The following is a 21136-nucleotide window of genomic DNA, read 5'->3' on the forward strand; positions in this document are numbered from 1 at the left end:
CACACACCCCTAAATGTATTCTGCCACCAGAACATTGCCTGATCTTCTTTGATCTTTTGTCTCCAGTCTCACTACAAGCAGAAGTGGATAGAACATATCGCCAAGGGGTATGACATGAGACCTGATGCCATCTCTATCCTCCATGCCAAGCAAGGCAGGCACATTGCCAGTGACGTGAGTACACACTAAAAAATATATCATGTTTAAGGTGCTGTAGGTAAGATTTAAAAGCTATAGTGACATTTGTTAGAAATATCATAGCCAGCCATCAGCTATAAGTGATTGAAATGATCTGGCCGAATATCTGTTCTAATTGACTGGACCTGCCTGTGTGAGACAACTTTGATTTTAGATCACACCTGGCTTATTTCTGCCAATTAGGGCATCTCTTCCCTCATTGGTTTGGGAATTCTATCTTCCATATCGATCACATGCCTGCTGCATTGTCATAGCTACACCACAGGTGCATGAATGCAACATATGGAGGAAGGGAACAGAGAGGGACGGGGAATTCTTTTGGGCTGGTGTAATTTCTATATCTTGCTCTCTTTTGCTCTTCTCTGCTGTCACTTTACATCTCTCACCTCCTACCTACAGCAGCTTTGAATAGGATGTGATGACTTGGTTGCGACTTAAGCATTTGACACGCTCTATATTTATACAAATATGTGTTCTTAATTATTGTTTGAGATTGACGAATTGTCTCTGGCTTTGGTTTAGATCCAATACAAGAAGGCCTATGAGAAGGCCAGGGGCCACCACGTGGGCTTCCGTAGCATCAAGGACGACCCCCTGCTGGTGCACTACATGCAAGTGGCCAAGATGCAGAGCGAGAAGAACTACAAGAAGGACTACGAAAAGGCTAAGCTGAAGTACCACTCCCCAGTAGACATGATGAGCCTGGTGCATGCCAAGGAGGCATCCAAGGCTCAAACCTATGCTGGATACAGGAAGATTGAGCACAATTACAATCTCATGCCTGATGCCATGAACCTGGTTCTGGCCCGCAAAATGAACACCGACGCCAGTGACGTGAGTTGAAAATACAGCAAATACAATGTTGTTGATGAAATGGAATGTTATTACATATTGATAAAAAAAAAAAGTCTACTAAACAAACAAAACAATCCAAGTCGTAGAGGGTAGGCCTTGGGGTCAAGAAAAATAAAGCCCTGGTCATTAAGAACCCCACAATGTTTTCTTTATTTCGTTTGCAGTGTGAATACAAGTCAGAGTGGAACAACTACGTCAGAGGCACTGGCTGGGTCCCCATCGGCTCAATTGGGGTAGAGACGGCTAAGATTGGTGGCGAGATCCAGAGTGAAAACAAGTACCGCACACATCCCTCTACCTTCAAGTTCAGCAAGCTGATGGACTCCATGGACTTGGAACTGGCCACTGCCAACAACAAGATAATGAACAAGGTGCAGGGGCTTATGAATAAAGAGTATTGGTTTTCACAGCATCATCCCAACCCGTGTTGTTCATGATAATCATGTGTTTGTTTGTGTCTACAGCAAGCATACACTTCAGCTTGGGAGAAGGACAAGCGTACTATCCATGTGATGCCAGATTCACCTGAGATTGTGCTGGCCAAGGCCAACGCCATCACCATGAGTGATGTAAGGAAATACTACTATAAACTACACCAAAATGCCTGCCATGGATTTCATCAACAAATATATATTACACATATTCACCTACATTTTAGTGCCTCTGATTCCTGTGACTATAGAAACAAGTTCTGTATACTGATTCTCTCACTTTGATCTGTGTTCCAGAAACTTTATAAGGCTGGAGTCATGGAGATGGCCAAAAAGGGATATAACCTCAAAGGAGATGCCATCCCTATTGTGGCTGCCAAATTGGGCACCAAAATTGCTAGCGACGTAAGTGAAATTCACCTGAGTGTATCAAATCAGTCATGATTATTCATCTGCTTAAGCCCCTGGTTTCACATTTTACGTTATAGTTTGCAGATGATGACACTGCTATTTCTTAATGCTAACTTCTCTAGTACAAGTACAAGCTGGACTATGAGAAGGCTAGGGGCCACCACGTTGGCTTCCGTAACATCAAGGACGACCCCCTGCTGGTGCACTACATGCAAGTGGCCAAGATGCAGAGCGAGAAGAACTACAAGAAGGACTACGAAAAGGCTAAGCTGAAGTACCACTCCCCAGTAGACATGATGAGCCTGGTGCATGCCAAGGAGGCATCCAAGGCTCAAACCTATGCTGGGTACAGAAAGATCCAGCACCACTACAGTCTAATGCCTGATGCCATGAACCTGGTTCTGGCCCGCAAAATGAACACCGATGCCAGTGACGTGAGTTGAAAATATGAAAAAACTGTCATGACCAAAGAAATCCTTCAAATATATTATTACTAAGTAGATCTGTAAAATTAAATGTTTGCTAAAAAATAAATATAACATTCTTAAATATGAATGATTAGATCATTCATATTAAAAGCCTGTCTTTATCGATTTGCCTTACCAATTTGAAAATGCGAAAATCATCTGACTTAACTTTTGATTTCCAAGGTTATCAAAGCGTGCAAACCAAAATGGAATCAGATGTAATTGTATCACCTCCAATCAATCAGATCAATGAAATGAGTCAGTGGCAGCCATCTTAGTTGTTAATGGAAATGCAACCATTAACAATGCATCTTCTTCTGTACGCTGAATATATCAAATCCACCCCATAATAAATAAACGTTTGGGATTGGACTAACCCCGGCCAGTTCTGCTGGAAATCTGTCTGAAAGGGATGGGGGTCAGACACATATGCCAGAGAGAATAGTCAAAAAGAAAAAGAAGTCATCCGATTTGTCTAGTTCCCACACTAGATAAAGTGGTAAAAACAGAATCTATTAATATACTTGGTGGATGGATGGAGTATGGTATCCTGAGTCAGGGATGGAAAATGATTGGGCATATGGAAGTAACTCTTCAACAGGAAATCAAGCTTGAGTGAATGAGCACATTTGCTTTTGTTTCTATTTGTTTCACAAAAATCTCAACATTCTATGTGCAATTTGCACGATACAGTGTAAAGGCGAAATATAACAACAGGTTTCGACATAAAAGGACAAAAAATAAAAAAAGAGAATCAGTACACTTTAGGACAACGCCTAATTAGACATCAGGTTAAGCTTGATTCCCAGCGGAACTCTACATTGTTCTCTTTGTTTTGTTTGCAGTGTGAATACAAGTCAGAGTGGAACAACTACGTCAGAGGCACTGGCTGGGTCCCCATCGGCTCAATTGGGGTGGAGACGGCTAAGATTGGCGGCGAGATCCAGAGTGAAAACAAGTACCGCACTCATCCCTCTACCTTCAAGTTCAGCAAGCTGATGGACTCCATGGACTTGGAACTGGCCACTGCCAACAACAAGATAATGAACAAGGTTAAGCATTGTCACGCTAGATGGAAATTTTAAATACACTGTTTTGTTTCAGCTGTCTTTTAGTGTGATTCATCATTGACCCTTCTTGTTCCCTGTATTTGCAGCAAGCATACACTTCTGCTTGGGAGAAGGACAAGCGTACTATCCACGTGATGCCAGATTCACCTGAGATTGTGCTGGCCAAGGCCAACGCAATCACCATGAGCGATGTAAGGCAATCAAACAATAATACTGTACAGTTCTTACTATGAGTTAGTGCCTACATATTAATAGTCTTTATAACTACGCTTATCTAACAGATCTAACCAAATGCTTAAATTGATGGATTCACATATTCAATCCTTTTTATCTTTTGCAGAAACTTTATAAGGCTGGAGTCATGGAGATGGCTAAAAAGGGATATAACCTCAAAGGAGATGCCATCCCTATTGTGGCTGCCAAATTGGGCACCAAAATTGCTAGCGATGTAAGTGAAGTGTACCTTGCCGTATCACATTGGACTAGTTACTATCGGATGCAATAAATTGTACATGTCAGCCAGTGCCTGTGGATAACAATGTAATCCTGTCCTGCTGCAGTATAAGTACAAACTGGATTATGAGAAAGCCAGAGGCCACCACGTTGGCTTCCGCTGTATCCAGGACGACCCCCTGCTGGTGCACTACATGCAACTAGCCAAGCAGCAGAGTGAGAAGAACTACAAGAAGGACTACGAAAAGTCTAAGCTGAAGTTCCACTCCCCAGTAGACATGATGAGCCTGGTGCATGCCAAGGACGCATCCAAGGCTCAAACCTATGCTGGGTACAGAAAGATCCAGCACCACTACAGTCTCCTGCCTGATGCCATGAACCTGGTGCTGGCCCGCAATATGCAGGTCAACATCAGCGATGTACGTATGATTCCCTTTGTCTTCTTTTTTTTTTGTCTTCAAACGTGAAGTCTTGAGATATCTCTTCTCCTTAACAAGAAAAGCCTAGTCTAGACTGTAGACTGTAGATTGTAGACTAAAAGCATTTTGCAAACATCAAGTGCAGGACCAAATAATAGGAAGATTTGTTTGTACCTAAAATGCAACTACAGATCATACTGTAGCTGTATTCTACCTGTGTTGTACCACCTACATATATTTTGTATTCATATTTCCCCAGTAAAAATGTGTCTCTTAAGTTTCAGTATCTGTTTGGGAAGATTTTGGATAGATTGATGACGTGCTGGTCACAAAGACTATATCCATTGAAAATGTATCATATTGTTTATCTGTTAATCTCCTATAGAACCAGTATAAATCAGACTATGAATCCTACTGCAAAGGAATCGGATGGATTCCTATTGGCTCATTGGATGTTGAGAAAGCGAAGATCGCTGGGAAGATTCAAAGTGAGAAGCTGTACCGTCAGCACCCGAGTAACCTGAAGTTTACTAAGGACATGTTCTCCATGGACCTCACTCTGGCCACTGCTAACAACCAAATCATGAATAAGGTATTGCTTGCATTATATTGTGTTGATTACACATTAATGAATATTCTATCATCAGGAAATAACCTCACTAACGACCTTGTGGTTTCCTTTTCAGCAATCCTATACTAAAGCCTGGGACACGGACAAGACCAAAATCCACATCATGCCTGACGCTATGGATGTTGTCTTGGCAAAAGCAAACAAGAAAAACTACAGCGAGGTACAAACCCCATCTTCTGATCCACCCCCACTTCTTCATTCCGAAACAGATCCTACGTTCTGAAAAAAAACGATTTCAAAGAAATGCTTATGATTCTTTCCTCTTCAGAAACTTTACAAGCTGGACAATGAGCTGTCCAAGAAGAAGGGTCACAATATCCGCAAAGACGCTATCGCAATCCTGGCCGCCAAAAACTGCACTACCATTGCCAGTGATGTAAGGTTATTTGGGGATTTTCATACTGAACTACTGTATTATACATTATTTGATGTACTCATTCTGATGATTATTTCTTTATTTTGACTTCAGTACAAGTACAAGGCAGGATACCGCAAGCAGGTGGGTCACCATATTGGTGCTCGCTGCGTCGAGGACGACCCTCTGCTCATGCTGGCTCTGAACTCAGCCAGGATTGCCAGTGACGCTCTTTACAGGAAGGACTTCAACAAATCCAAGACCAAGTTCAATCTGCCAGTAGACATGATGGCCTTTGAACTGGCCAAGAAGAACCAGATCCAAGTCAACCATGCCAATTACATCACCCGCCTGCACAACTGGACCTGCCTGCCCGACTCCAATGATGTTGTCAACGCCAGAAAAGCATATGAGATCCAAAGTGATGTATGTAGGATTTCTTTCCCATTCCACATATGCCAATATATAGACTTTTTTATAAATATGTGTTTATCAACTTTGAATGATTTATTTTCAGAATTGCTACAAGGAAGATCAGAAGCTGATGCAGGGTATTGGGTGGGTGCCCATAGGTTCATTAGATGTTGAGAAAGCAAAGAAGGCCGGTGAGATCCTGAGTGAACACCTGTATCGCAAGCATCCCAGCAACTACAAATTCACCTCCAAATGTGATGCAATGCCCTTAGTGTTGGCTAAAGCCAATGCTCAGATCACTAACAAGGTATGTAGTGAAATTTGGTTCACTAAACTGATGGTCTAAATCAAGAATAACTCAATATTAAAACATATATTATGGTATGACAATGGCCTTCAACGTCCTTTGAAGTACACATTTGTATAGTTCACCCGTTTAAATTTATTATCCTGTACATTTTTGTCTGCATAGAAAGCCTACCATGATGCCTGGGATAAGGAGAAGTCCAACATCCACATCATGCCTGATGCCATGGATGTCGTTCTGGCTAAAGCCAACAGGGCAAACTACAGCATTGTAAGCACATAGTCTTTAAAAAGATAAAAAGTATTAAAGGGCTCCTTCACGGAATGTACAAAGGGCATTAACAATGTATTGTCTGTATTTTGCAGAAAAGATACAAGGAGGCCAATGAGTTGGCCAAGAAGAAGGGCTATGACCTGCGCAACGATGCCATTTCTATTATTGCAGCCAGGGCTCAAAGGAACATTATCAGCGACGTAAGCTGTTGTCGGTCACTCTTGTAAATGATATTGCTTCAATCACTTGGTGTACCAATAAACATGGTTTGTGCTTCATATTTTCTTTCAGTACAAGTATAAAGCAGGATACCGTAAGCAGACTGGTCACCATATTGGTGCTCGCTGCGTCGAGGACGACCCTCTGCTCATGCTGGCTCTGAACTCAGCCAGGATTGCCAGTGATGCTCTTTACAGGAAGGACTTCAACAAGTCCAAGACCAAGTTCAATCTGCCAGTAGACATGATGGCCTTTGAACTGGCCAAGAAGAACCAGATCCAGGTCAACCATGCCAATTACATCACCCGCCTGCACAACTGGACCTGCCTGCCCGACTCCAATGATGTTGTCAACGCCAGAAAAGCGTATGAGATCCAGAGTGATGTATGTAGGATTTCTTTCCCATTCCACATGTGTCAATATACAGTATTGACGTTTTAATACGTATGTGTTAATCAACTTTGATGATTTCTTTTCAGAATTGCTACAAGGAAGATCAGAAACTGATGCAGGGTATTGGGTGGGTGCCCATAGGTTCATTAGATGTTGAGAAAGCAAAGAAGGCCGGTGAGATCCTGAGTGAACCCCTGTATCGCAAGCATCCCAGCAACTACAAGTTCACCTCCAAATGTGATGCAATGCCCTTAGTGTTGGCTAAAGCCAATGCTCAGATCACTAACAAGGTATGTGGTGAAATTTGGTTCACTCTACTGATGGCCTTAATCAAGAATAACTCAATATTAAAACATATATTATGGTGTGACAATGGCCTCCAACATCCTTTGAAGTACACATTTGCATAGTTCAACCGTTTAAAATAATTATCCTGTACATTTTTGTCTTCATAGAAAGCCTACCATGATGCCTGGGATAAGGAGAAGTCCAACATCCACATCATGCCTGATGCCATGGATGTCGTTCTGGCCAAAGCCAACAGGGCAAACTACAGCATCGTAAGCAAATTGTCTTTAAAAAGATAAAAAGTATAATAGGGCTCCTTCACGGAATCTACAAAGGGTATTAACAATGTATTGTCTGTATTTTGCAGAAAAGATACAAGGAGGCCAATGAGTTGGCCAAGAAGAAGGGCTATGACCTGCGCAATGATGCCATTTCTATTATTGCAGCCAGGGCTCAAAGGAACATTATCAGCGACGTAAGCTGTTGTCGGTCACTCTTGTAAATAATATTGCTTTAATCACTTGGTGTACCAATTTACATTGGTTTGTGCTTCATATTTTCTTTCAGTACAAATATAAGGCAGGATACCGCAAGCAGGTGGGTCACCATATTGGTGCTCGCTGCGTCGAGGACGACCCTCTGCTCGTGCTGGCTCTGAACTCAGCCAGGATTGCCAGTGATGCTCTTTACAGGAAGGACTTCAACAAGTCCAAGACCAAGTTCAATCTGCCAGTAGACATGATGGCCTTTGAACTGGCCAAGAAGAACCAGATCCAGGTCAACCATGCCAATTACATCACCCGCCTGCACAACTGGACCTGCCTGCCCGACTCCAATGATGTTGTTAACGCCAGAAAAGCGTATGAGATCCAGAGTGATGTATGTAGGATTTTGCTCCCATTCCACATATGCCAATAAATTGACCTTTTTTTATACCTGTGTTGATCAACTTTGAATGATTTCCTTCCAGAATTACTACAAGGAAGATCAGAAGCTGATGCAGGGTATTGGGTGGGTGCCCATAGGTTCATTAGATGTTGAGAAAGCAAAGAAGGCTGGTGAGATCCTGAGTGAACATCTGTATCGCAAGCATCCCAGCAACTACAAGTTCACCTCCAAATGTGATGCAATGCCCTTAGTGTTGGCTAAAGCCAATGCTCAGATTACGAACAAGGTATGTTGTGAAATTTGGTTTGTCTTAATCAAGAATTACAAAATATTGAATCATAAATTATGATATAATAGTGGATTACTACATCTTTAAAGAAGAGATTTGCATACTTTACACTTTCAAAGTAGCCTCCTGTTTTTGTCTTCATAGAAAGCCTACCATGAAGCCTGGGATAAGGAGAAATCCAACATCCACATCATGCCCGATGCCATGGATGTCGTTCTGGCTAAAGCCAACAGGGCCAACTACAGCATCGTGAGTCGCTAAACTTCGTTTTGAATAATAGTGCTCCTTCACAGAATATACAAAGGGTATAAACAATGTCTATTCTCTATTTGCAGAAAAAATACAAGGAGGCCAATGAAGAGTCCAAGAAGAAGGGCTATGACCTGCGCAATGATGCCATTTCTATTATTGCAGCCAGGGCTCAAAGGAACATTATCAGCGATGTAAGTTGTTGGTCATAAATTTAATAAGTATAATAATAATGCTTTAATGACTTGATGTAACATTCATCATTTGTGCTTCATATTTTTTCAGTACAAGTATAAGACAGGATACCGCAAGCAGACTGGCCACCATATTGGTGCTCGATGCGTCGAGGACGACCCTCTGCTTGTGCTGGCTCTGAACTCAGCCAGGATTGCCAGTGATGCTCTGTACAAAAAGGACTTCAACAAATCCAAGACCAAGTTCAATCTGCCAGTCGACATGATGGCCTTTGAACTGGCCAAGAAGAACCAGATCCAGGTCAACCATGCCAATTACATCACCCGCCTGCACAACTGGACCTGCCTGCCCGACTCCACTGATGTCGTTCATGCCAGACACGTGTATGACATCCAGAGTGATGTAAGTCATTATACCTCCTTATTCATTGTTTCCGTTGTTTCATATTATTGACACTCAATTTGTCAACTATTATTTAAACAAATTTGGTTGGTCATAGGCTGTTTACAAAGCTGACCTGAAGTGGCTACAAGGCATGGGATGGGTCCCGATTGGCTCGCTTGACGTGGAGAAGACAAAGAAAGCTGGAGAGATCCTGAGTGAAAGGAAATATCGCCAGCCCGCCAGTTCCCACAAATTCACCAGCCCACTTGACGCCATGGATATTGTTCTAGCAAAGAACAACGCCTTGACCATGAACCAGGTAGGCACTTTTCGGCAATAAATCTTGAACTATCCTCTAGATGCAAAGATGTACAGTTGTCAGCATTTTGCACTTAGTCCACTTAATATATAATCAATATTGTTTGGAAGATTACTCATCATCTTGGATAATCATCCTGTAGAAGGCTATTATAAAATGCTGATGTTCCATTTGGTGTGGTTTCGTTCCAGCGTTTGTACACTGAGGCCTGGGAGAAGGACAAGACCAAGCTGCACATCACTTCTGAAACCCCAGAGATCATCCTGTCCCAGCAGAACGCTATCAACATGAGCAATGTGAGTTTCCTCTTTAACTAACACTATTCACAAGTAGTTGCTGTGTTGCTTCAACAGCAATTTCACCACATTCCACGGGTGACTTGATCAATGCGAAGTGCTGAAATGTTTGTCTTTCTTTTCAGAAAAAATACAAGCAAGGCTATGAGGATACCATCAAGAAGGGCTATTACCTGCCTGGTGACGCCATCTCTGTGAAGAGTGCCAAAAACTCTAGAAACATCATCAGTGATGTAAGTTAGATGACATATTCAGAACATGAACGGACAGATGAATCATCATCTTTTACATTCGATTCATACTTGGTCGTAACTTTTTCAACATTTTCTCTGTGAATTCACCAGTACAAGTACAAGGCAGGATACCGTAACCAGGTGGGTCACCATATTGGTGCTCGCTGCGTCGAGGACGACCCTCTGCTCGTGCTGGCTCTGAACTCAGCCAGGATTGCCAGTGATGCTCTGTACAGGAAGGACTTCAACAAGTCCAAGACTAAGTTCAATCTGCCAGTAGACATGATGGCCTTTGAACTGGCCAAAAAGAACCAGATCCAGGTCAACCATGCCAACTACATCACCCGCCTGCACAACTGGACCTGCCTGCCCGACTCCACTGATGTAGTCCAGGCCAGGAAGGCCTACGATCTCCAGAGTGATGTGAGTGGCTTCATATATTGTTAACGTTTTGTTCCATGTTCTCAAGATACTGTGCACATTTAGATGGTGGGTAAAAACATTGATACAGCATAGTATCAAAATATTTTTCATAGCAATATTTAATCGATACATGAACGCCAGGTATCGACTTAAAAAGATAATGATAATTAGAAATCTTGTATGTCATGTATGGCCATCCTGGCTGAAATTGTTTTCTTCTTTGGTCCCACCAGGCTGTATACAAGGCTGACATGGAGTTCATGAAAGGTGTTGGATGGGTCCCCATTGGCTCGCTTGATGTTGTGAAGGCTAAGCATGCTGGAAAGATCCTCAGCGACCATCTGTACAAGCAGAAAACAGACAAACTAAAATACACATCGGACATGAAAGCCATGCCCATGCTCTTGGCAAAAGCAAATGCTGAGGTTATGAACAAGGTAAGGACATGGTAAGGTACACTAGTTTGGGAAAAAGTCCCAAAATTGTGTACAACTTCCATCGGTAAATATGTTGTTCAGCAATAGTGATGATGGTAAAGAAGGAAACATTTATTTTCTCTTGCCAATGTGTTTCCTTCCTATTTTTCATTCACAGAAGACCTATGTGGCTGCCTGGGAAATAGATAAGACCAAGACCCATCTAACCCCAGATCTGCCTGAGATCCTGCTCTCTAGATCCAATGCATACAACATCAGCAATGTAGGTTTGATCTTTATGAAATACAGCAACTTTAATACCTCCATATATCCAACTTTCCATGAAAGCTGGATATGTTTCTGAATTCCACTTATTTTACTTCCAATACAGAAATTATACAAGGAGGACGTAGTCAAGATGTTCAGAAAGGGCTATCACCTGAAGGGCGATGCCATCGCTATTGTGGCTGCTAAGAAGGGAAGGGAGATCATCAGTGACGTAAGTGGCATGAGGCTTGTTTCACTTATAAGATTATCAATATGTACTCCCTTTAAAATCACCACAATACTTTTATGTTCTCACAGGTCAAATACAAGACAGGATACCGCAAGCAGGTGGGTCACCATATCGGTGCCCTGAGTGTCCGGGATGACCCTCTGATCATGCTGGCTCTGAACTCAGCCAGGATTGCCAGTGATGCCCTTTACAAGAAGGATTTCAACCAGTCCAAGACCAAGTTCCACCTGCCAGTGGACATGCTGACAATTGAGCTGGCCAAGAAATGCCAGGTCCAAGTCAATGACTTCAACTACAGGACACGCCTGCACAACTGGACCTGCCTGCCGGACTCCACCGATGTAGTCCAGGCCAGGAAGGCCTACGATCTCCAGAGTGACGTGAGTCCTTCAACATATTGTTGTGCACAGAAAACCCAACCAATTTATTTTGTCTTCAATTCATTGGCTTTGTTATTTTGGTTGCATACCAGGCTGTTTACAAAGCAGATATGGAATGGATCAAGGGACAAGGTTGGGTTCCCATCGGTTCACTAGACGTGGAGAAGGCTAAGAAGGCAGCAGAGATCTTGAGCGAAAGGAAATACCGCGAGCACCCGAGCAAATTTAAGTTCACCGCCAAGACAGATGACATGCCATACGCCCTTGCTAAGGCCAATGCTGAGACCATGAACAAGGTGATTGTGCAAATGAATGTGTTTTTTCTAAGCCCAAGGATTGACAGTGTAGGATACAAAGTTTCTTGAACCATGTAAAGCAATCAAAGCTAATGTTATAAGTAGTATGTACGCAGTACGCAGTCCCATTGCCTGGGGAATCATTATCTTCTCTCGATAGCCATAAGTATGTTAACTTAACATGGTGTACCTGACATTTACAGCAATCATATGTTGCTGCCTGGGAAAGCGATAAGACAAAGCTCCACATCATGCCTGACACCCCAGAGATCATCCTGGGCCAGCAGAACAAGCTCAACAACAGTCGGGTAAAAAAAATAAGTTGATTGTTAGAAATATTATTTATATTTCCATTAGTCAATATAGATGGTAACTCCCAACGGATTACAATGATTATTATGAAGCATTATTTTAGGGAGGATGGCATACATTTGTTTTTTTTCTGTCCTCAGAAATATTACCGTGAAGCCTACGAGGAAACTCTTAAGAAGGGCTACTATCTGCCAAAGGATGCAATCTCTGTTCTGGCAGCCAAGGCCTCTCGAAACATTATCAGTGATGTAAGTCTTCACATGTATTCAAGATGTTCAAACTTACATTTTACCTTCTCTCAATTTGTATGCGTCGCAATGATTTATCTTGAATTACAATTATAATTGCATTTTATTTGCCACAAATAGCTGCATATCACACACCTGTCTTTTGTCTGAATTGTGTAGTATAAGTACAAGGCCGGCTTCCGCAAACAGTGCGGACACCACATCGGAGCGCTCAGTGTTCAGGACGATCCATTGCTTATGATGGCTGCCAATGCAGCCAAGATCTTCAGCGCCAACATGTACAAGCAGGACTACCACAAGACCAAGACCAAGTACAAACTGCCAGTGGACATGGTTGCCTTTGAGCTGGCCAAGACAGCCCAAAGCCACACGAAGGAAGACACCTACAGGACCCGTCTGCACAACTGGACCTGCATGCCTGACAACACTGACGTGGTTCATGCAAGGAAGGTGTACGACCTTCATAGTGATGTGAGTGCTACACGCCATAATTGCCTAAACTCCAGTTTTGAACCGTGATGTTTTGATACAACAAAATGGTCCTTCTCTTGCAGGCTGTGTACAGGGCTGATATGGAGTGGATCAGGGGGTGTGGTTGGTCACCACAGGACTCAGTGGATGTGGTCAAGGCCAGGAATGCCCAGAAAATCTTGAACGAAAACCTCTACCGCCAGGCCCCAAGCACTGTCAAGTTCACCAGTGTAGTTGACCTCCCTGCGATTGTCCTGTCCAAGCAGAATGCTGAAAACATTAGCGAGGTGAGTTCCCTGTATATTTGGCTGTTTTTATCCTGCCTCAATTACATTTTCGGTTATTTTTTCTGGTTTTCTGGTCAACTTTAACTAAAATGAAATTAAATAATTACTACTACTAGCCGACACTGATGTCCCTTTTATTAAATCAAATATTGAATTCATGTTCTGTGTTTGCCTTTGACAGATGAAGTACACAGAAGCCTGGAATAAAGACAAGCTAACTTTCCACCTGAAACCGGACATCCCCTCCGTTCAGCTTGCCAAGGCCAATGCAATCAACATCAGCAATGTACGTTTTGCACATTACAAACTTTATATTGAGATGGTTACAATCTCATGTACATTTTTTCACTCTAGGATAAATTAAAAATCCTTACAAATCATGTTTTCCACAAGTCTACACGAAATGACAGACGAAGTGGTATTTTTACGGAATCTCGCTGCACTGGTTTATTCTAATTTCTTTGGTTGATCTTGCAGAAACTGTACACCAAGACATGGGACGACCAGAAGGCCAAGGCCTACCACATTAAGGAGGATGCCATCGCTGTCCTGAAGGCCAGAGCCTCCAGAGATATCATAAGTGACGTAAGAGCACTCAGTTATGCATTATATTAAATATCGACATCTTTGTACGACTGAGACAATAAATACATTTCTACTGTCTTCTACAATATCCAATAGTACAAATACAAGACAGGATACCGCAAGCAGGTGGGTCACCATATCGGTGCCCTGAGTGTCCGGGATGACCCTCTGATCATGCTGGCTCTGAACTCAGCCAGGATTGCCAGTGATGCCCTTTACAAGAAGGATTTCAACCAGTCCAAGACCAAGTTCCACCTGCCAGTGGACATGCTGACAATTGAGCTGGCCAAGAAATGCCAGATCCAAGTCAATGACTTCAACTACAGGACACGCCTGCACAACTGGACCTGCCTGCCGGACTCCACCGATGTAGTCCAGGCCAGGAAGGCCTACGATCTCCAGAGTGATGTAAGCTGACCACAATATCTGAACATATATATTGACAGAAAGTATACCTTTTATTGCTATTAATATCTGGTGCTTTTTGGTAATCTCTCCTCAGGCAGTATACAAGGCTGATATGGAATGGATCAGAGGATGTGGATGGGTGCCACATGAGTGTGTTGATGTGGTCAAGGTGAAGCACGCACAGAAGATCCTGGCCGACGTAAGTGCCGCCGTTCAAAACATTGTGCATAATATAGTTCTAATATAGTATTAATTAATATAATACATGTTGATGTTTACAATACAATATTAGCATTACATCATTCGCTTGTCAACTTGTTATTACCAACAAAGAAATTATGCCAATCTGTTAACACATCTTGACTCGTTTGGTTCCGTCCATTGCTTCCCATAGAGAGGATACCGTGTTAAGTTGGACCAGCAGAAGTTCACTGCCCCTGTTGACAGAATGGACTTTGTCTGTGCCAAGAATGCTGCTGAAGTGCTTAATGACGTAAGAGGCAGACACACTGATTTTCTCCATATCAAGTACAGCTCTCCTCCCATACCTCGTCAGTATTGTTACAGTCCAGCATGATGAAATTAGTTTTGAACTAAATTTGCGTTTAATTTTTCACAGGCTAAGTACCGTGAGGCTTGGCACACGGACAAGTCTAAGTTCTCACTGGTGGACACTCCAGGTCTCGCTACATCCAGAGAGGTGGCCAAGATCATGCACCCGGTATGGACTTTTTAAATGTATCAATTGTCAGGAGTCCATTTAAAATGTTTCCCCATTTGCAATGTGAAATAAGTTGCTATCACTATGTCTTACAGAAACTGTACACTAAAGATTGGGATAAAGTCAAAGCCACTGGCTACTTCATGCCAGGAGATGCAGTGCCCATCAAGCAATGCACTCAAACCACCAAAGTGCAAAGTAGTGTAAGTACATCACTCATTTAAATCACTCATGTGATTTGTATAAACTTGTGCAGCCATATCAATGATATTGGTTGGTTGAACTTCTCAAACAGCACAAGTACTTGGAGGGCTACCGCAAGCAGGTGGGCCACCACATCGGAGCACTCAGTGTGTTTGACGACCCTCTGATCATGCTGGCTATGAACTCAGCCAAGATCGCCAGTGAGGCCCTGTACAAGAAGGATTTCAACAAGTCTAAGACCAAGTTCCACCTGCCAGTGGACATGCTGACAATTGAGCTGGCCAAGAAATGCCAGATCCAAGTCAATGACTTCAACTACAGGACCCGTCTGCACCAGTGGACCTGCATGCCGGACTCTACTGATGTAGTCAATGCCAGGAAGGCCTATGACCTCCAGAGTGATGTGAGTGTTTCATCATATTGTTGAGCACAGCAAAAGCTTAAAACCCAGAGTTGTACCGTGATGTTGCTCAGGGAATTTAGAAAACCTCTTACGTCCTGTTCATCCTTTTTTTCTTTTTTTCTTTTTAGTTTGTCTACAAGGCAGACCTTGAATGGATTCGTGGCTGTGGATGGGTTCCGGCAGAATCTGTTCATCACGTCAAAGTCAGGAAGGCCCAGGAGATTCTAAACGAGGTGCGCTTACCACATGGCATTAATTCCTCAGGGCTTATGACCTGTTTAATTTATTTTGTGTCAACTCAATGTGTCTTACTGTTTGCTCATCTGGCTCATGATGCAGAGGCTCTACAAGAAGGGTGCCATAGAAAACTTCAGCAAGTACACCCACGTAGTCGATCGCCCCGAGCTTATCCTGGCTAGGGTTGCTGCTGCCAACCTCAGTGATGTAAGTAATCGCATTTTGCCACCCAATCCCTAGCAGTGATTCTTTACAAACATGCCTAGAACACTGCTGTTTATCTTATCATTATTTTGTTCATTGTCTTACAATTGTCTTATTATTTCCTAACTCCCATCACAGCTCAAGTACAAAGAGACCTTCAATAATGAGAAGGGACACTACATTGGTTCAGAGGACACGCCTCAGTTGGCCCACAGCAGGGAGTGTGCCAAGAACATCAGTGAGGTAGCTATAGTGCTCATTCATTTGTCCACCCCCTTTGCTCGTTCTTTGCAAATTAATTTGTTTCCAAACATAATCTATCTTGAAACACAGATTTTTTTGGTTCTAATATTTACTTTACTGTTTCAGAAATCTTACAAACAAGGATGGGATGAAAGCAAGGCCACTGGCTATATGCTGAACCAGGACTACATACCTCTGCTGTCTGGCAAGAAGGGCAGGGAGATCATCAGCGATGTAAGTCGCATCCCACTGGGTTCAATGGCATTTAGAACTTTACATTATATTACATTGTTTTCCTTTAACGTAATACCTTGATCCAAACAGGCAAAGTACCATGAATCCCATGAGAAGGCCAAGGGCCACTACATGGCCAACACCCTGGTGGACTTCCCTGAGGTTGTGCGCTGCGGTGAACAGGAGAAGGCGAAGGCTCTGGTGAGGATCCTATCAACAGATCACAATCAATATCACCATACGCAAAATCTACAATTCATTAAAAACAATGCAGAAAAATAGCATCCAATGTAACATGTGTCTGTGTCTTTTTCTATTCAGAGGGTCTACCAGAAGGAATACCACGAATCCAAGACCAACAACCACATCCCATCGGACATCATTGCCAACCAGGTGGCCAAGAGGTGCCAGGACATGCTGAGCGATGTCATCTACCGCACCCACTTGCACCAGTGGACCTGCCCCCCCGACCAGTTGGACACCGTCCGTGCTCGCAAGGGCAATGAGATCCTCAGTGATGTGCGTGCACTCTGACCAGCACTACTAGTAGCTGTAATATCTTTGGATGACCATGGATATGTGACTATGTCAAGGTTTACTTTATGCCCGTAACACACCAGTATATTGGTATTTTAATGAATCTTGAAATGCCATAGGAGGGATAAATGAGGGAATTTAAATAAGAAATCTCCATAAAACATGGTAGGTCATCAGCAGACACTTTCTGGTTCTATATGGTCTTGATCTTGATGAAGTTAATGATCTTGGTGTTGCTATTTTAAAACAGGTGTACTACAAGGAGGATTTGACCTGGATGAGGGGCATGGGTTGCTATGTGTGGGATACACCTGAGATTGTCCGTGCCAAGAAGTCCTACGAGCTGCAGAGTGAAGTAAGTATGATCAATAAACGATTAATCGTCATCAATGATTGCATGGTACACCACCTTGAAAGACATTGTTGAACGCATGTTGTCATACATTTGATGTTTCCCCTTGTCTTATTTGTATTTTTACAGCTGAAATACAAAGAAGCAGGCAAGAAGGAGTTCAACAACTACTCCATTGTGACGGACACCCCAATCTATGTCACTGCTATCCTGGGTAGCACCTGGGCCAGTGAGGTGAGAGGCTAAGGCTTCAGTTATACAATACTTAAGCGAATAATACGATCCGGCTAGCTGTGAGTTGATTATTATACATATTTTCTTCCCACAGCTTAACTACAGAGAGGCTTACCATAAGGAGAAGCACCTGTACACCACCATCCTGGACACTCATGACTACGCCAGATGTCATGACTTCAAGCACTTCTTCAGTAACGTAAGCTTCAGCGTACATGCACAAGCCTTATCTAGAACCCTTCCCCAATGTCTCATGAGCACCTTTTGTAACACGGGCAATCTTTATTGTTTCAACAGAAAAACTACACAGCTGCCTGGGACAAGATCAAGGCCAAGGGCTACAAAATTCCCCATGACTCCCATGCCCTGATGCACGCCAAGCAACAGAAGGTCATCCTGAGTGGCGTAAGTCAAACCATTCACTTCCTTCCTCTGATGTTATAGTGCTTCAAATTTCATTCAAAGGTTTGTCATATCAAGGGTTATCATTAAATGTCCTCTTTTCCATTCAACCTTTAACCGTAAAATAGGGCCAAGTACTATAAACCTAATTTTAAATACATCTATGTTCTCTCCAACTGTTCAGGTGAAGTACAAGGAGGACTATGAGAAGTTCAAATCCCTCTACAGCCTGCCCAAGTGTCTGCAGGACGATCCCGCCACTGCTCGCTGCATCAAGGCCGGGAAACTCAACCTCGACGTACGTGGTTGTTTTCTATAGTTGTTGTGTTTCATGGAGGTCATGGGCAGAGTTTACCCATTGACCTGACCCTGCCACAACACTATTGTATTTCACATACTTCTTCTGATCTTATTCAAAATGACTTATTTATTATTCCGCCCCCCCGGAACAAACTCCTCTTATAGCGCCTGTACAAAGAGGACTATGAGAAGACCAAGGCCAAGAATCACATCCCAGCAGACATGCTGGACATCGTGTCTGGTCGCGACGTCCAGAAAAACGTCAGCGAGGTCAACTACCGCAAGCGCCTGCACCAGTGGGTCTGCCTGCCCGACATGCAGGTGTTTGTGCAGGCCCGCAAGGTCAACGATCAGCTCAGCGACGTGAGTAACCATCAACAAGGGCCTAGTGTACCACTTCAATATTTTTCTGATTACACCCAAATGGTCACAACAGGAAGCGAGTGCTCAAATAAGGATGTCATTTAAAATCTGCCTATTCAAATCAATATATTCCATTTGAAAATCGTTAGTGAATGTTTCATTAATCTGCAACCACAATCCTGACCTTTCTTTTAATCATTGTATATGCCCTTCTCAGATCTTCTACAAGGATGACCTTAATTACCTCAGGGGCATCGGCTGCTATGCCTGGGACACTCCGGAGATCCTCCGTGTCAAGACTGCCGGTGATCAGCAGAGCGAGGTTGGACCCCTGCTCTCTACATCCAGCCATCGATAAGGGCAGTGCAGTACAGTCAGGGTGGGTCACTAATAGCAGTGTGCTTGTGGTTTTCTTTCAGAACAAGTACAAAGCCAAGGCCGTGGAGGCATACAAAGACTATACCGTTGTCCTGGACACTCCAACCTATGAGACCGCCAAGCAGAACGCTGTCAACTTGAGCGATGTGAGTCTGACAATTATGATCACATGTTAAGTCGCCCATAATTACACACAAAATCACTGTCTAACTGTTTGTCATCTCCTTTTTGTCCTTTGTCTACTTTAATTTCCAGTTGCACTACCGCCTTGACTACAATGCCAACGTTAAGGGCACCAACACCGCGCCTGCTGTCACCATGGACACGGAAAGGGCCCGCCTGGCCAACTACAACCAGAGTGACGTAAGATAGTAGTCCTTTGAATTAAGACTTCTCTAGAAAATAACTGATTTCTAAAGCTTGGTATTATATTCTTGGCAGTGCTTTTCTATATAAGTATGTTTCTTTGTCTCGGTACAGAATTTGTACAAGGAAGCCAACAAAAACTCCATGGCAACTGGATACCTGATGACCAATGACACTCCCGTCGTCAAGCAAGTCAAGAACAACAGCTTGGTCGCCAGCAGTGTATGTCTCTCAAGCTTTCTCTTCATTCTTTAAGTCTTATATTTAAATGTATTTTCTTAGGGGCATAGTGACTGAATCTTTGCTTTTTCTGTAGGTCAAGTACAAGGCAGCCTACGAGATGATGAAGGCAACGGGCTACACCCTTCACCCAGAGGGTGTCACCTTTGTCAACACCAGGAAGGTCAACCAGGTCATCAACCCGGTATGATCAAAACAACACAACTACAATACTGTGTAAACATATAACACGTACGGCATTTATCAAGTCATCGTCTTTAGTCGTAAATTGTGTTGGATAATGTCACATCCATCCAATCCTCACCCTCCTCTTCCCTTGGTCAGCGTCTATATCGCGAGCAATACGAGAAGGAGAAGGACAAGATCCACTCTACCCTCGACACCCCTGACATCAGACAAGTGAAGATGAACCAGGAGCACCTCAGTGAGGTAATTCAGAACCAGTATTCACACTTCTATTGAATGTCAAATCATGATATGTGAAACATTTAATCATAATTTTGTTTAACCTTTCAATCAAACAAGAATGCATAACTTGTTTTTTTTTATCCAATCCTAGCTGTGCTACAGAGAGAAGTACAACAACACCAAGGGCCAGTTGATCAACATGCCCATGACGCCCCAGATGATGCATTGCCAACACGTCAACCAGATCACTAGCGACGTACGTAAACTGTACCGTCGAACATCTGAGATAATCGGGCAGAGAGTTTGATTCGTTGTCATCAAATGCTGCTGATTTTTAACAACCTGCTTTCCCCTGGTCTTCAGCTGCGCTATAAAGAGGATCTGTTGTGGCTCAGAGGCCTGGGGTGCTTCATGTATGACACGCCAGAGATGGTCAACGTCCGCAACATCACCAAGTTCAAGGTAGGGATCATTTTTTTAAGCTTTCCTTCCCCTCGGGTTTTTAGGAACCTCTGTTTATATTTTTGTTTCCTGTTCATTTGGTTTGTTCTTCTTCGTCATTGTACCCTGGTTGTCTTTGCAGAACAACTATCCAGTGGAGGCCAAGAAGAACCACAGCAAGTTCTCCGTGGTCCTGGACACACCTGAGTACCAACGTGTGACTGAACTCAAGAGCCACATGAGTATGGTGAGTCCAACAAGCAATACGAGTCTGCCAACTATACATGTGTATCTGTAAGGGCAACATCCATGTAACCAGGCTGAAAAACGAAACCTAGCTTAGTATCTGCATGTTTGCTGATTCTCTCTCCATCTCCAGATGCTCTACAAAGCCCAAAGCAAGGCGGACATGGCCAGGGTCAGCAACACTCTGGACTCTGTGGACATCCAGAGATCCAAGTGGGCCCAGCAGCTGTCCAACAAGGCAAG

The 21136-nt window shown here is 43.2% G+C and overlaps 1 protein-coding gene across 1 annotated transcript in view; it reads left to right on the plus strand.

The window, feature by feature from the left end:
• The window catches only part of neb (nebulin), a gene marked incomplete at its 5' end in the record, with an annotated part of 61993 nt that overhangs the window by 15505 nt on the left and 25352 nt on the right, over positions 1-21136 (plus strand). Inside the window, 69 exons of the mRNA XM_079733093.1 lie at positions 67-174; positions 721-1032; positions 1218-1424; positions 1518-1622; positions 1782-1889; positions 2018-2329; positions 3208-3414; positions 3519-3623; positions 3773-3880; positions 3993-4304; positions 4690-4896; positions 4991-5095; positions 5204-5311; positions 5405-5716; positions 5808-6011; positions 6177-6281; positions 6377-6484; positions 6576-6887; positions 6983-7186; positions 7352-7456; positions 7552-7659; positions 7752-8063; positions 8155-8358; positions 8506-8610; positions 8697-8804; positions 8896-9207; positions 9305-9508; positions 9700-9804; positions 9930-10037; positions 10149-10460; positions 10694-10897; positions 11055-11159; positions 11268-11375; positions 11462-11773; positions 11866-12069; positions 12273-12377; positions 12522-12629; positions 12789-13100; positions 13184-13387; positions 13569-13673; positions 13865-13972; positions 14069-14380; positions 14475-14579; positions 14775-14873; positions 15000-15101; positions 15197-15304; positions 15397-15708; positions 15837-15941; positions 16048-16152; positions 16288-16392; positions 16519-16626; positions 16717-16827; positions 16948-17145; positions 17414-17518; positions 17645-17749; positions 17844-17948; positions 18047-18154; positions 18336-18449; positions 18617-18814; positions 19032-19136; positions 19234-19338; positions 19448-19555; positions 19673-19780; positions 19875-19982; positions 20123-20227; positions 20358-20462; positions 20570-20668; positions 20790-20894; positions 21027-21131. Coding sequence (XP_079589219.1) covers positions 67-174; positions 721-1032; positions 1218-1424; positions 1518-1622; positions 1782-1889; positions 2018-2329; positions 3208-3414; positions 3519-3623; positions 3773-3880; positions 3993-4304; positions 4690-4896; positions 4991-5095; positions 5204-5311; positions 5405-5716; positions 5808-6011; positions 6177-6281; positions 6377-6484; positions 6576-6887; positions 6983-7186; positions 7352-7456; positions 7552-7659; positions 7752-8063; positions 8155-8358; positions 8506-8610; positions 8697-8804; positions 8896-9207; positions 9305-9508; positions 9700-9804; positions 9930-10037; positions 10149-10460; positions 10694-10897; positions 11055-11159; positions 11268-11375; positions 11462-11773; positions 11866-12069; positions 12273-12377; positions 12522-12629; positions 12789-13100; positions 13184-13387; positions 13569-13673; positions 13865-13972; positions 14069-14380; positions 14475-14579; positions 14775-14873; positions 15000-15101; positions 15197-15304; positions 15397-15708; positions 15837-15941; positions 16048-16152; positions 16288-16392; positions 16519-16626; positions 16717-16827; positions 16948-17145; positions 17414-17518; positions 17645-17749; positions 17844-17948; positions 18047-18154; positions 18336-18449; positions 18617-18814; positions 19032-19136; positions 19234-19338; positions 19448-19555; positions 19673-19780; positions 19875-19982; positions 20123-20227; positions 20358-20462; positions 20570-20668; positions 20790-20894; positions 21027-21131 — 10965 coding nt within the window. The remainder of the gene's footprint in view (positions 1-66; positions 175-720; positions 1033-1217; positions 1425-1517; positions 1623-1781; positions 1890-2017; positions 2330-3207; positions 3415-3518; positions 3624-3772; positions 3881-3992; positions 4305-4689; positions 4897-4990; positions 5096-5203; positions 5312-5404; positions 5717-5807; positions 6012-6176; positions 6282-6376; positions 6485-6575; positions 6888-6982; positions 7187-7351; positions 7457-7551; positions 7660-7751; positions 8064-8154; positions 8359-8505; positions 8611-8696; positions 8805-8895; positions 9208-9304; positions 9509-9699; positions 9805-9929; positions 10038-10148; positions 10461-10693; positions 10898-11054; positions 11160-11267; positions 11376-11461; positions 11774-11865; positions 12070-12272; positions 12378-12521; positions 12630-12788; positions 13101-13183; positions 13388-13568; positions 13674-13864; positions 13973-14068; positions 14381-14474; positions 14580-14774; positions 14874-14999; positions 15102-15196; positions 15305-15396; positions 15709-15836; positions 15942-16047; positions 16153-16287; positions 16393-16518; positions 16627-16716; positions 16828-16947; positions 17146-17413; positions 17519-17644; positions 17750-17843; positions 17949-18046; positions 18155-18335; positions 18450-18616; positions 18815-19031; positions 19137-19233; positions 19339-19447; positions 19556-19672; positions 19781-19874; positions 19983-20122; positions 20228-20357; positions 20463-20569; positions 20669-20789; positions 20895-21026; positions 21132-21136) is intronic.

The sequence above is a fragment of the Pollachius pollachius genome, assembly GCF_949987615.1.
Source record: "Pollachius pollachius genome assembly, chromosome: 3".
NCBI lineage: Eukaryota > Metazoa > Chordata > Actinopteri > Gadiformes > Gadidae > Pollachius > Pollachius pollachius.